Here is a 15,491-nt window from a genome sequence, read left to right on the forward strand (position 1 = left end):
GGTACTTGTCGCTCGTAAGCTCCCTGTGAACTGAACAGAGCTCCCTCCATCACAGGACTTTCGGGAGAAGAACACTGACTACATGCGGCCGGATATCGTGGCACTCCTGAGGGGTAGTGACAGTGCGTTCATCCGTGAGCTAATTGGGATGGATCCCGTGTCTGTGTTCCGCTGGGCCACCCTCCGGGCTGCAATCCGCGCGGTGGCTGCCTTTAACGAGGCCGCGCGGCAGCGGGCGAAGAAAAACAAAACGGGTACGCGCCGGGCGAGGTGGGCACGGGAGGTTGCCAAGCACCGGGAGTAGGAGAGGGGTTTGGGTAGTGGGTTGGTATGTGGGTGAGCAACAGCACGAGGAGCATTATGTTGGGGGGGACAGCTTACCCGGGGGAAGCGACAGTGGCCGTGCCTCCGGCACAGAGTCTGGCCCTGTAGCTCAGAAGGGTAGAGGAAGGAAGAGGAGGGCAGTTGTGATAGGGGACTCGATAGTAAGGGGGTCAGACAGGCGATTCTGTGGACGCAGTCCAGAGACCCGGATGGTAGTTTGCCTCCCTGGTGCCAGGGTCCGGGATATTTCTGATCGTGTCCAAGATATCCTGAAGTGGGAGGGTGAGGAGCCAGAGGTCGTGGTACATATAGGTACCAATGACATAGGTGGGAAAAGGGATGAGGTCCTGAAAGGAGGATATAGGGAGCTAGGAAGGGAGTTGAGAAAAAGGATCGCAAAGGTAGTAATCTCAGGATTACTGCCTGTGCCACGCGACAGTGAGAGTAGGAATGCGATGAGGTGGAGGATAAATGCGTGGCTGAGGGATTGGAGCAGGGGGCAGGGATTCAAGTTTTTGGATCATTGGGACCTCTTTTGGGGCAGGCATGACCTGTACAAAAAGGACGGGTTGCACTTGAATCCTAGGGGGACCAATATCCTGGCAGGGAGATTAGCGGGGGCTACGGAGGTGACTTTAAACTAGAATGGTTGGGGGGTGGGAATCAAATTAGAAAGGCTAGGCGTGAGGAGGTTAGTTCACAACAGGGGGATGGGAACCAGTGCAGAGAGACAGAGGGGTGTAAAGTGAGGGTAGAAGCAAAAAGTACTATGGAGAAAAGTAGAAGTGGCAGGCCGACAAATCCAGGGCAAGCATTAAAAAGGGCCACTTTTCAGCATAATTGTATAAGGGCTAAGAGAGTTGTAAAAGAGCGCCTGAAGGCTTTGTGTGTCAATGCAAGGAGCATTCGTAATAAGGTGGATGAATTGAAAGTGCAGATTATTATTAATGATTATGATATAGTTGGGATCACAGAGACATAGCTCCAGGGTGACCAGGGATGGGAGCTCAACGTTCAGGGATATTCAATATTCAGGAGGGATAGACATGAAGGAAGGGGAGGTGGGGTGGCATTGCTGGTTAAAGAAGAGATTAACACATTGGAGAGGAAGGACATAAGCCGGGAAGATGTGGAATCGATATGGGTAGAGCTGCGTAACACTAAGGGGCAGAAGACGCTGGTGGGAGTTGTGTACAGGCCACCTAACGGTAGTAGTGAGGTCGGAGATGGTATTAAACAGGAAATTAGAAATGTGTGCAATAAAGGAACAGCAGTTATAATGGGTGACTTCAATCTGCATGTAGATTGGGTGAACCAAATTGGTAAAGGGGCTGAGGAAGAGGATTTCTTGGAATGCATGCGGGATGGTTTTTTGAACCAACATGTTGAGGAACCAGCTAGAGAGCAGGCTATTCTGGACTGGGTTTTGAGCAATGAGGAAGGGTTAATTAGCAGTCTTGTCGTGAGAGGCCCCTTGGGTAAGGGTGACCATAATATGGTGGAATTCCTCATTAAGATGGAAAGTGACATAGTTAATTCAGAAACAAAGGTTCTGAACTTAAAGAGGGGTAACTTTGAAGGTATGAGACGTGAATTACCTAAGATAGACTGGCAAATGACACTTAAAGGATTGACGGTGGATATGCAATGGCAAGCATTTAAAGGTTGCATGGATGAACTACAACAATTGTTCATCCCAGTTTGGCAAAAGAATAAATCAAGGAAGGTAGTGCACCCGTGGCTGACAAGAGAAATTAGGGATAGTATCAATTCCAAAGAAGAAGCATACAAATTAGCCAGAGAAAGGGGCTCACCTGAGGACTGGGAGAAATTCAGAGTTCAGCAGAGGAGGACAAAGGGCTTAATTAGGAAGGGGAAAAAAGATTATGAGAGAAAACTGGCAGGGAACATAAAAACGGACTGTAAAAGCTTTTATAGATATGTAAAAAGGAAAAGACTGGTAAAGACAAATGTAGGTCCCCTGCAGACAGAAACAGGTGAATTGATTATGGGGAGCAAGGACATGGCAGACCAATTGAATAATTACTTTGGTTCTGTCTTCATTAAGGAGGACATAAATAATCTTCCAGAAATAGTAGGGGACAGAGGGTCCAGTGAGATGGAGGAACTGAGCGAAATACATGTTAGTAGGGAACTGGTGTTAGGTAAATTGAAGGGATTGAAGGCAGATAAATCCCCAGGGCCAGATGGTCTGCATCCCAGAGTACTTAAGGAAGTAGCCCAAGAAATAGTGGATGCATTAGTGATAATTTTTCAAAACTCGTTAGATTCTGGACTAGTTCCTGAGGATTGGAGGGTGGCTAATGTAACTCCACTTTTTAAAAAAGGAGAGAGAAACCGGGGAATTATAGACCAGTTAGCCTAACGTTGGTGGTGGGGAAACTGCTGGAGTCAGTTATCAAGGATGTGATAACAGCACATTTGGAAAGCGGTGAAATGATCGGACAAAGTCAGCATGGACTTGTGAAAGGAAAATCATGTCTGACAAATCTCATAGAATTTTTTGAGGATGTAACTAGTGGAGTGGATAGGGGAGAACCAGTGGATGTGGTATATTTGGATTTTCAGAAGGCTTTTGACAAGGTCCCACACAGGAGATTAGTGTGCAAACTTAAAGCACACGGTATTGGGGGTAAGGTATTGGTGTGGGTGGAGAGTTGGTTAGCAGACAGGAAGCAAAGAGTGGGAATAAACGGGACCTTTTCAGAATGGCAGGTGGTGACTAGTGGGGTACTGCAAGGCTCAGTGCTGGGACCCCAGTTGTTTACAATATATATTAATGACTCGGATGAGGGAATTAAATGCAGCATCTCCAAGTTTGCGGATGACACAAAGCCGGGTGGCAGTGTTAGCTGTGAGGAGGATGCTAAGAGGATGCAGGGTGACTTGGATAGGTTGGGTGAGTGGGCAAATTCATGGCAGATGCAACTTAATGTGGATAAATGTGAAGTTATCCACTTTGGTGGCAAAAATAGGAAAACAGATTATTATCTGAATGGTGGCCGATTAGGAAAAGGGGAGGTGCAACGAGACCTGGGTGTCATTATACACCAGTCATTGAAAGTGGGCATGCAGGTACAGCAGGCGGTGAAAAAGGCGAATGGTATGCTGGCATTTATAGCGAGAGGATTCGAGTACAGGAGCAGGGAGGTACTACTGCAGTTGTACAAGGCCTTGGTGAGACCACACCTGGAGTATTGTGTGCAGTTTTGGTCCCCTAATCTGAGGAAAGACATCCTTGCCATAGAGGGAGTACAAAGAAGGTTCACCAGATTGATTCCTGGGATGGCAGGACTTTCATATGAAGAAAGACTGGATGAACTGGGCTTGTACTTGTTGGAATTTAGAAGATTGAGGGGGGATCTGATTGAAACGTATAAGATCCTAAAGGGATTGGACAGGCTAGATGCAGGAAGATTGTTCCCGATGTTGGGGAAGTCCAGAACGAGGGGCCACAGTTTGAGGATAGAGGGGAAGCCTTTTAGGACTGAGATTAGGAAAAACTTCTTCACACAGAGAGTGATGAATCTGTGGAATTCTCTGCCACAGGAAACAGTTGAGGCCAGTTCATTGGCTATATTTAAGAGGGAGTTAGATATGGCCCTTGTGGCTACGGGGATCAGGGGGTATGGAGGGAAGGCTGGGGCGGGGTTCTGAGTTGGATGATCAACCATGATCATACTGAATGGCGGTGCAGGCTCGAAGGGCCGAATGGCCTACTCCTGCACCTATTTTCTATGTTTCTGTGTAGAGGTGGATAATGGCACCACGGGAGGTATTATTACACGCTGTGTTTGTGGGCGGAGGCGCAATGGTGCGGATCTAGAACTAGCTTTGGAAGTCAGAGGTCGGGATTGGATGCGTGTTGGCTACTCTGACCTTGCCTCCTTCCCTCACAGGGATGATACGCTCCACGCCCCGCATTCCACTCAGCGAGATGCAGTGGCCAAACACTCCAATAGAAAAGGTCTACCGGTAAGGATGCTGGGCGGACTGTGTGAGGGTGGAAACTGGTTAACCATTAAAATGCCAGCCATGTGACAGTGCAACCACCGTCAGTGGTATCGATTTAGTTACATGCAACGTAGCAAGTTTGTTTGGCATGAGGCAACGGTTCCTCTGGCAAATGGGGGCACAATCTTGGGATTTTTTTTTTGGCCTGTGAGAAGGGGTCTCTTGGTATACACTCAGAGAACACTCCATTAGCTACCTCCTGTAGCTAATAAAGTTGGCCACTGTGTATATGTTTGCAGTCTCCTGTTGCATCCACTTCAAAGTTCGACATGTTATGCATTCAGAGATGCCACTATGATTATTTGAGTTACTGGCGCCTTCCTGTCAGCTTGAACCAGTCTGGCCGTTCTCCTCTGACCTCTCCCATTAACAAGGCACTTTCGCCCACAGAACGGCTGCTCACTGGATTTTTTTCCCCCCTTTTCTGTAAACTCTAGAGGCTTTTGTGTCTGAAAATCCCAGGAGATCAGCAGTTTCTGAGATACTCAAACCACCCCATCTGGCACCAACAATCAAAGTCACTTAGATCGCATTTCTTCCCCATTCTGATGTTTGGTCTGAATAACAACTGAATCTCTTGACCGTGTCTGCATGCTTTTATGCACTGAGTTGCTGCCAAATGATTAGCTGATTAGATATTTGTATTAACGAGCTGGTGTACCTAAAAATGTGGCTGTTATTCATTTGAAGGACATGGATGTCACTGGCAATACTGGCATTTATTGTCCATTTGAACAACAACTGAACCTCTTGACCATGTCTGGATGTCACTGACAACGCTGGTACTTATTGTCTGAATCTTATTGCCCCCAAAGTGAGGAGGTAGTGAAGGGGCAATTGGATTGGTGAGTCTGGATAGGCAAGTAGATCAGATAAGGTTGGCAGATATTCATTGCAAAAGAGTGAGGGAATTAAAGATTTTTTTTTGCAAGAATGTGGTGGTTTCATAGTTGCTGTTAATGAAACTTATCTGTGTTTAATTCCAAGACTTCTTTTTTTCTCCCCCTCCGAAGTGGGTTGTGCTGGGTTAGAAGTTGTGTTTGTGGTTACGAATCCTTGAGATGCTCTACCCCCAAAACTTGTTGATGTGCTGCTGATTAGGGCGGCCTCTGAGGGGTTTTTCTGCGCTGAGGGAATGGACTATCAGCCAGCAAAGCACAATGGTTCTGAGGGTCAGCCTTGGGAGTTCTTGACTGGTGCGTACAGTTGGAGGAGCCATATGCTTTTCTTGCGCATCTGCGTGTTCAAGTATTTTAAGTACACAGTCTGGAAAGGCAAGCTCATGATTCGGGTGTGTACGCTTTGCTTGGTTTAGAATGCCTGGGTTTTACTGGTGTGGAGCCAATTTCCTGGCACCCCCTCTAGTGGCAGACCAGAGTTTGCCAGCAATACTATCTATTTACCACAGGCATTGACTGCCAAACCCCATAAAGTCCCGGAAGGTATCCACTGCTGGTCTTGTACCACCACTTCGAAGGGCACTGTCCGTCACATTGACCTAGAAATAGAATAGCACATCCTTATAATCCAGGAAAGCACGCTGAACCATGTTCTGGGAATGTAATGGAAAAAGTTTAGCACAGAGCCATTTAAAGGGCCCTTAAGAAAAGTGAAGCTTGATCAGAACGATAGGTTTCCGGGGCCTGAAGAGCAGAAAGAGGTTTAGGAAAGGCCTGGTAAGTACACGAAGTTTCCATCTCTGAAGGACATGAGTGAACACGTTGGGTTTTCCCCAACAGCCTGGTAATTCATTGTCGTTTTTACTGTACCTCTGTACTTCTAAATTTTGATTTAGCTCTTTAAACTGAGCTGATGGGATTAAACTTGCAACCTTTGGATTACTATTCCAGGACCGTACTCCTGGTTCACGACAAGTTTCGAGGTGATCCCAGACAAATTATTCATCTGTAAATCTGTGCTTGTTGGGGGAAATTATTCATCTGTACGTCAGTGCTGTTGGGGAAATGCAGGTTATTTCAGATTTGGAACGGTAATGCTATCATTGCATTTATGTTTTATTCTGTCAAAAACCTGTGGTGAAATACGCTCTGTGGCCACTTTATTCGAGACTGGGGTGTATCTAATAAAGTAGCCACTGAGTGTATGCTCAAGGTCTTCTGCTGCTGTAGCCCATCCACTTCAGGGTCCAGGTATCATGCATTCAGAGATGCTCTTCTGCACACCACTGTTGTTATGCATGGTTATATGAGTTATTGTCACCTTCCTGTCATCTTGAACTAGTCTGGCCATTCTCCTCTGAACTCTCATGAAAAGGCATTTTCACCTAGAGAATGCCGCTCACTGGATGTTGTTGTTTGTTTATCGCACCATTCTCTGTAAACTCAAGAGACTGTTGTGCATGAAGATCAGCAGTTTCTGAGATCCTCAAACCACCCCATCTAGCGCCAACAATCATTCCACTGTTAAGGTCACTTAGATCACATTTCTTCCCCATTCTAGTAGTTGGTGAATGCAGCAGGCCAGGCGGCATCTCTAGGAAGAGGTACAGTCGACGTTTCAGGCCGAGACCCATCGTCAGGACCGTCAGGCTTTGCCGGAGTCCTGACGAAGGGTCTCGACCTGAAACGTCGACTGTACCTCTTCCTAGAGATGCCGCCTGGCCTGCTGCGTTCACCAGCAACTTTGATGTGCGTTGCTTGAATTTCCAGCATCTGCAGAATTCCTGTTGTCTTCCCCATTCTATTTGGTCTGAACAACTGAACCTCTTGACCATGTCTGCGTGCTTTTATACATTGAGTTGCTGCCACATGATTGGCTGATTAGATATTTGCATCAATGAGCCAGTGTACAAGTGTACCTAATAAAGTGGCCACGGAGTGTATCTTGCCTCTCTTGGGCCTGTGGCCTTTACCAGGTGTTTTTGCAAGTGATAGACAAGGGGAACTGGGGGAATCCCTAGGATCTTTAGTGCTCAGCCCGGCCTCATGTCCCTGTGTGTTTTCAGTGCTCGATTATTCATTTGAAAGTACTTGTGAAGATTCCAATGTTGAGCCCTTTGAAGACATCAGCAAGAAGTGAGTAAGAGGTAACTCCTGTTCAGTGGAGGCATTAGCCCAGGCAAACGTCCTCCAGACTCTGCGTGGCCTCAGCGTTGACCACCTCGTGATCATTCAGTCAACCAGAGCTGAATCATATTGAGATCCAAGCCAACAAATTGCATTGGTTCAGAGCTGTTTCTCGGTATTTTTGTTGACCAGGGTTAGATATTCACCAAGCCCCATCCACTTACTCTTTGTATAGAGTTTCTTTCGGTCCTCCCCACGATCCTTTCCTTTCTGCCCTATTAAATCCTTTTAACTTTTTAAAGATTGACGGCAATATTTAAAGCACAAGAGAACTGGAACGTGGCCTACACACCCTACCCTCTCAATTTAGCCTGTTAAAGTTTAATATGTTTGCAATGTATTTCAGTGCTGAGTACTGTCATCCCCATAGGCTCCTTCCAGTCATACAGCCACGTCAACTCCTGGTATTCCAGGCCCCTTGATCTGAGGATTACACCCGCGCCAACACCTGTGTTTGGATTGGGGGGGGGGTCAGAACGCTCCACACCGACACAGGTGGAATTGGTGGACACTGATCAGATGTGAGTTGTAATTGGCTCTGTTGGCCAACGTTTGGTAGCCCTCGCAATCTTCTTGACCCTTCCTGGAGATTCGGGTCCATATGCTCGCCGGAGACTTTGGTTCCTCGCGAAGGTTCAAGTTCGAAGTGATTGCTGACCCCTCTGAGGGGATGATGATAAGTGGGTGGCGGTGAGGGGGGGGGGGTGGAATTGGTATTTTTATTCCCTCTTGGGTAAGGAGACGGAATTTCACACCTTTGGATTTTCTCTTTGCCTGATGCCTCCGTGGAAACAAGGGCTGAGGTGAGTGATGCTAGCATGGGCTGAGCTTACTTTGCCTTGGGCTGGGGGTACCACGCCTTGGGCTAGAGCTGCCACAGAGGAGCTCCAGTCTGCAAATTGTCTCAGAGCCAAGGGTTTCCATTTCAATGTTTAATCCTCTTGCAGACTAATGTTGAATGAATTAATGTTCTCCATTAATAGATTAACTGAGAAATGTGGTGTTTGTTAATGATTTTATGGGATGTACCTGTCCCCTTGTGACTGAAGGAATGGATTGGAATGTGGATCCAAAGGGAATCTGTGACTCACTTTGGATCGGACTGCATTCTGACAGTTTTCAACGGGACCTTTTGGAAAATTCATTGACTTCACTCCCTCCACAAGCTGTGCCGGGAGTTGAACCCGTGACTTTTGCTGGGCTGGTGGCCCAGTATCTAAGTCAGTCCCACTTGGTGTTAGATGCTGCAGGAATTCCATTAACTGCATGGCGTGGGATCGCAAGGCAATAATCAGCCCTCTTTGCTGCGGTGATTTGGTGATTGGTCATCTCTCAACCTTTCCTTTGCTTTCTCCCTCTTTCCTTGGAATGATTTGCTAGTGACTTGCATGCCCAGGTGATGAACAGTATCCGGGGATGGGCTCAATCCCTTGACAATCCTCACAGCCTCCTCAAACCACTGAGACGCTTTGAGAGACCTCACACCCTCTTCTTGTGAGTTTCCACTCAGATGTGCTGCCTCCAGTTGCCTGCCTCCTTGCCTTTCAGGTCAATCTCCTGCCTCTTTGCCCCCTAGCTCAGTTTCCTCGGGCCTTTTGTACGGGTAGAATGGGAGTGGCAAGAGGTGTCAGGGTGCTGGAGCTGTCCTGGATGCTTTGTCCTACCTGCTTGAAGTTCTGCTCTGCCTTGTTCAATTGGCAAAGAGAAACTGAAACCCCCTCTGCCATGATGGTTGGCAGATTGGGCAGAGAGAATGAGGGAAGGGAATATAATCGAGGGGAAGGAGGGCGGGATGGGGTGAATTGGAGACGGTTGACTGGAGAGGGAGACAGTTGAGCGGCAGGAGAAGGAGAGAGGGGCTGAGAAGAGAGGGGGAATGAGGGATGAGAACAGGACAGGGAAGTGGACTGACAGCGGGGGGGTGAGGAGGGACTAGGTGCAGGGGGTGTGATGAATCAGGGGCGGAGGCTGGTGGGAGAAAGGGTGGGAGTGGGGAAGGAAGAACAGAGAGAGGGAGAGGATGTGTGGGGTCGGGAAGGGAGTGTGGGCACTTGACTGCTCTCCCCCCTGGCAGTAAGTGGTGGGAAGATGTACGTATTTATTCAGAGATACAGCGTGGGCAGGCCCATCTATTTCACCCTATCCCATCACAGGACAATTAACCTACTAGCCAGTATGCCTTTGGGCTGTGGGAGGAAACCGGGGTGCTCGGAGGAAGCCCGCACACTCGCGGGAAGGACGCGCAAACGTATGACAGACCGCATTGGAGACGAACTCTTTGACCCTGAAGCCCAGAGCCATATAAGAGTCGCGCTAACCGCCAGGCCTCCATGGTGTGTTTGAGGCTTTTGGGTGAAGGGGAAGAAAAGAGACCAGTTAGATGCAGCTACTCCCAGGGAAACGAGACCAGCGAAAGTTGACCAAATAAAAGGAGGAATGCTAATGGCTAACCAAGAGTGCAGAGATTTCTGAAGAGGTAGCCCCACGAGAAATAATTCTCACAGCAGCCAACCTCAGCCCTGCAGGCCTTCAGCCACTGAGTTACCTCTTTGGGCTTTCAGCTGATCTTTAACCCCAGGCTCTACTCTTTGACCTTATTATTTAATTCAACTAATCCCTGCACTCTCGGAATTGCCATCTTCAGCCACCTGCTGCCCCTTTTCTGCCTGCCCTGTGCTGCTTGCTGATTGGACTAACCCCTACCACTATCACTTGTAAAAAGATTTTTAAAAAAGAAACATTTTGGTATCTCAACAGGAAAAATAAAGGTTTGAAACAAAAGCTGGTAATTCCTAAGGTAAGTAGTCCCTTTGAATAGTTCATTAATGTTTTTTTCTGTTTGACATTTTGGTCAGAATACAAGTGGTAAAATTCACAAGACATTGCCCATTGGGACCCCTTCAGCATCAGCTCTTCTAATTGGATGAACAGAATAGAGGCCTGTCATTACCTGAAGAAGGAGTGACAGGGTTTGGGGTGGTATTACCAGCAAAAGAAATTGGAATCAGCAGAAGAACATCTAATAAGTTAGGGGTGTTTACAGTGGAGATGCTGGCAGTGTTGGTTGTGTTGCAATGGGTGCAGAAAGCCAGACAAGCCAAAGCATTGATATGTTCAGATTCATTGTTCTAGCAAGTTTAAGGTCTTTTCACACAAACAGTCGGCAAGATGTACTTTATGAAGTCCTTCAGTTAGTTACAAGAATTGCAAATCAGGGAGGTCAGGTAAAATTTCTATGGGTTCCAGCACATGTAGGGGTGAAGGGGAATGAGAGGGTGGATGAGTTGGCAAAGAGGGCGTTAAAGAAAGGAAATGTGGAAATGCACATTAGTATCAGTAAAGCAGAGGTTAAGTGTGTAATCTGGGAAAAAGTCAACTGAATGTGGCAAGAAAGATGGGACAGGGAGGGGAAAGGGAGGCATTTATATCAAATACAAAAGAGTGTTGCAGTTACTAGAGTAGGTAATGGAAACAGAAGAGAGGAAATTGTGTGGACTAGGTTAAGGCTGGGGCATTGTGCATTAAACAAAACATTGAAAATGATAGGGAAACACCAGACAGGATTGTGTGAGGAATGTCAGGAAGAGGAGTCAGTAGAACATGTAGTTTTGTGTTGCAGGAAGTATGGGAGACAGAGAGAGATGATGAGAAATAAATTAAGGGAGTTGGGGATGCAGGAATTCACATTAAAAGGGTTGCTGGGCATGGGTGAGAGAGCACAAGTCCGGGTATTTTTAGCGTTTTATAGAATATGACGAATAAACAGGAATAGGATACTAGGATGGTCAAAAATGGGAGGGTGAAGTGTAGGTTTGTGTATATATGTGTGTGTGTGTACGCGCGATTGGGTGAAGGGATTTAGAATATATGTCTAGTGTACATTCTGGAGCAGAGGGTGGTGGTAATGCACCATTAAGCTGGATGCCAACCGCCGTAAAACAAGATACAGACAGACAGACAGACAGAGGCCTGTCATTGGTTGTGCTGACAAGCCAGTAACAAAGCTGAGAAAGAAATACCCCTATCATTAATATTCGGGTGCAATGTGAATAGATGAATATTGTCACTGCAAGCTTTTGCTGAAGAGGTTGAAGATGTAAATTATGCTCATAATTAATACATTTAAGATGGTAGAAGGATTAGAAAGAAGGCATTAGAGAAGGCTCATTAGATTGATTCCTGGGTGAATAGTTGTTTTGTGAGGAGAGGTTCAGTAATTTAGGCCTCTACTGAATGGAATTGAGAAGAACAGGAGTTGACCTCACTAAAACTTCCAGAATTATGAGGATGACTGGGGCAAAGTTTCTCCTTGTGGAGAAATCTAGAACTAGGGAGACCTTCTCGGTCTCCAACTGGGTTTAGACAGTGAATCCCAGACTCCCACCCCTCAAAGAGTGGAATCCCCTAATGTTTACTCAGCTCCCAAATAGAAGTGGCCCATTTAAGGTGAATGAGGAGGAATTACTTCTCTAAGCTTGTGAATACTTAGACTTCTCTGCCCCAAAGAACTGGAAGAGGCCAAGTCATAGAAACTGTCCAAGGCCAAGATGGGTAAACTGGCAGGGTGAACGTTTCTGGGTTGTGGGTAGGAAAATCCTTCTTCTCCAGAGACCAGTGAGGTCAGTCCATGCCAGCCTTGTTACACATGCTGATGGCTAAGCAGGCAAGCTTTCAGCAGGTAGATTGAGGACCAGGCAGGATTTGACAACTGTGCAGTTAGGTTTTTAATGTTGAAGTAGCAAGTTTAACCATTCTGGAATAATGGGACAATTTACAATCATTCCCTGGGGGTAGTAGCTGATCATGTGAAGAACTGATTGGGAATGGACTAGGCCAATCACTATGCAAATTGACTCTACTCCAGCGATTACTGCTGACTATGTAAACGTCGGTCATGTTCCGAACCACACATGTGACAAATCGCTTCTCTCCTCCCTCCACACCCTTTGCCAGAACCTCATTGACTCGAGTTCCTTAAAGCACATTATGGGCATGACTCTCCACGACCGCACCACCAAATCCTTGCTGCACTTGCACAAGAAGAAGAAACCGCCCAGCATCAGTGCACAGTTCCAGGTGGGTATGGCGGGCGCTCTCTCTGACCTGACCGGCCGGTGGTTAAGCGTGATTCTTAGATCCCTTACAGTGACTGGGTTTGATTTTTCAGGCCTCCCTGAATAAACTGATGGAAGCCCTGGGCAAAGCTGAGCCTTTCTTCATTCGATGCATCCGCTCAAACGCCAAAAAGGTGAGGCGCGTTGTTGGGAAGGGTGTGACGGACTGGGCTTGGTAAGAACTTACTGCTTTTGCTGTGATTATCCGCTGTCCGTGCACCAGAAGGAAGTTGCTGAAGGACTGGGGGTTCCCCAACCTGAGCCTTCTAATTGAGAGATCTTCCTGGGAGAGCTCGGAACGTGGGCTTCCAGAGATCACAAGATGCTTCAGAGCAAACCATAACCTTCTAGAAAACATTTCCCAATTCCAAAGGTCCTCACATTCGATTAAATAGTAATGAGGTTTACTTGTAGCTGATCAAAAAATGGTGGTGGCCTGTTCTCAAAAAAGTGTAATGGCTAAGGTGGTCTACGTTACCAGAAACACATGCAACATGAACCTCAAAGTCCCCCAAAACGAGTCCACAGCCATGAGCCTTGCCAATCAGTCCTTGCAATGTGGATCCCAAGACTCCTGCACTTTTCTCCGATAGCAGCTAGCGAGAAGGGGAGGAAGACAGGTCAAGTACGGGCAGACGGCACCAAGCACCCGCCTATCCCCCGCGCTCGTCCTCGTTGACTTCAACCTTGCCTGATGCCTCAAATGGAGAAAAGCAGTGGAGCCAATCGCGGGCTTGCACCTGTCTCCAGCCTTCCAGGGCTCTAGGCCGCACAACCCACAGCAAACCTCACCGACGGTTAGCACGACATTGTGGGCTGAAGGGCCTGTGCTGTAGATTTCTATATCCCAATGGAGCTGTACCCACAGGTGTACAGTGACAATCCTTTCCCTACCAGTTCTGTACCTCAGTCTTATCCTGTGATATGGTGACAGTCCCTGTGCAGCATTGTAGCAGGGGTACCCACATTGTACCTCACTTTTGTACTGTAAGCTGGGGTCTGAGATGGCCTGATGCTGAAATCTATATTGTCATGAGTCAGAAACCATTTTTTACTGTGGAATTAATGGCCTCTGTTGGCTCTGAACTGTATATAGATGCCGCTCCTGCCAGCTGGATTTTGTGTCACAGGCTCAGCCATGTGTCTTCAGGCCTGGTGTCTGTCCGCTGATGATCTTCCTGCTTGTCTCCCTGCAGATGGAACTCTGTTTCGATGATGACCTCGTACTGCAGCAGCTGAAGTACACCGGAATGCTGGAGACCGTCCGAATCCGGCGCTCCGGGTACAGTGCCAAATACACCTTCCAGGTACGGAGTAGGGGAATGGGCGGGAAGCAGGATATCGCATTTGCTCATCCAGTTCCTGCCTTCGCATGATTCTTTTCCTAACTTCTCATCCCTGGGATCCGTGCCCCAGCAAGGATCGGTGTGCACGGGATCCGTATCCAATGATATTTATTACAAGGAAGAAGCCCACTTGGAGTATCGTGTCTGCGTTGATTATGAGTAAGAGGATTTCCTCCCTCCTTCCACCAGCTCTAGGTGTGCACACTCAGACATTATTTCTACGTGATGAGGGTGTCTGTCTCTGCTGTCCTTTCAGGCGGTGAGTTCCAGAGTCACTCCCTCCTCTGGGTTTCTTTTTAATCTGACAGCAGCTACGTTGAACCTTCTGGTCCATAACTTTTACCTCCTCTGCTATGGGCCATTCAGCCCCTTGAACATGCTCTGCCCTTCAGTATGATCGTGGCTTTTCCTACTTTATCCCATAATCACTTGAATCATCTAATATCCAGAAAATCTGTCAGTCTTGGTGTCAAATGGAATCATTGACTGAGCCTCCATGGTTCTGGTGGAAGAGAACTTTTGGAATGTTTGCAACCTTCTGAGACCAGAATCCGCTGTTCTATCTCCTCGGCCAGAACCACCTTGCTGAGTCCTCTAAGGATTTTGGGGAAATGGAGAAATTCTTAAACAGGATAGTCCTCCCTTTAATCTCACCTCATGACAGATCTATCCTCAGAACCAGAATTAGATGGTTATCACGCCCATGACATAGATGTGAAACGCGTTGCTTTGTGGCTGCTAATCTGATAAAGCTTTGCTGCAGCCCTTTACTAGCAAGGCTTCTAAAGTAGTGCAGACATACTTATTTTTGTACTCACATCCTCTTGTAATGAAAGCCCAAACTACTTCCCCATCTGCTTGCTATAACTGCATATTAGCTCACGGTTATTTGTGTACAAGGACATTTGCTCATTGAATATGAACATTTCTAATCTATCACCATTTTGAATGATTATTTGGCATTCCTGCGATTTTCGTACTTGAGTGGGTATTGTCACATGGTATCTCTCATGTAGTTGCCCCCTCACTGAACTTCTCTCCATCTTTTTGAAACCCCCTCTTACCACACATGTTCCCATTTAGTTTCTCATTATCACCAGACCTGAAGATGTTACATTTCATTCTGTCAGCAAATTCTTTGAGGTAGACTTTGAATAGCTGGGGCTTGAGAACAAGAGCTCTGTTGTGCCCCATTGATCACAGCTGGACTACCCAAGGAGGGCACGATTGTTCCTCCCGCTTGTTGACCAACACTCAATCTGTTCTCCTATACTCATCCGTGCTGAGACCCTTCTTCCAATTCCATGTGCTTTGTGGGGCTCATTCCCCACAGCTTGCCCTCTGTGAGGTCAACCTTAGCCTCACCTCCGGATGTTTGTTGTTCCAGGAATTCAGGAACCAGTTCCAGGTGCTGCTCCCCAGGAATGCCGAGCCACTACAGGAAGCTATCGCTGCCTTGTTCAACAGGCTGGAGTTGGACAGGAATAACTGTCAGATTGGAAAAACTAAGGTAAGACCAGCTAAGATTTGCCAGTATTTTGGCAAAATGTCCAGGAACAGCAGAGTCATGATGTGGCAAAGCCCAG

The 15,491-nt window shown here is 47.2% G+C and overlaps 1 protein-coding gene across 5 annotated transcripts in view; it reads left to right on the forward strand.

The window, feature by feature from the left end:
- Positions 1-15,491, forward strand: part of myo9b (myosin IXB) — a 114,128-nt gene that overhangs the window by 57,616 nt on the left and 41,021 nt on the right. For 4 of the 5 annotated variants that reach the window (XM_072243946.1, XM_072243949.1, XM_072243945.1 and 1 more), the window contains exons 13-20: positions 56-254; positions 4,245-4,320; positions 8,826-8,939; positions 10,203-10,242; positions 12,399-12,521; positions 12,613-12,693; positions 13,756-13,866; positions 15,293-15,415. In XM_072243946.1, the coding sequence (XP_072100047.1) occupies positions 56-254; positions 4,245-4,320; positions 8,826-8,939; positions 10,203-10,242; positions 12,399-12,521; positions 12,613-12,693; positions 13,756-13,866; positions 15,293-15,415 (867 nt within the window). The remainder of the gene's footprint in view (positions 1-55; positions 255-4,244; positions 4,321-8,825; positions 8,940-10,202; positions 10,243-12,398; positions 12,522-12,612; positions 12,694-13,755; positions 13,867-15,292; positions 15,416-15,491) is intronic. The other variant, XM_072243948.1, reaches the window with a different exon arrangement.

This window comes from Mobula birostris, chromosome 26, assembly GCF_030028105.1.
Source record: "Mobula birostris isolate sMobBir1 chromosome 26, sMobBir1.hap1, whole genome shotgun sequence".
In the NCBI taxonomy this organism is placed as follows: Eukaryota; Metazoa; Chordata; class Chondrichthyes; order Myliobatiformes; family Myliobatidae; genus Mobula; species Mobula birostris.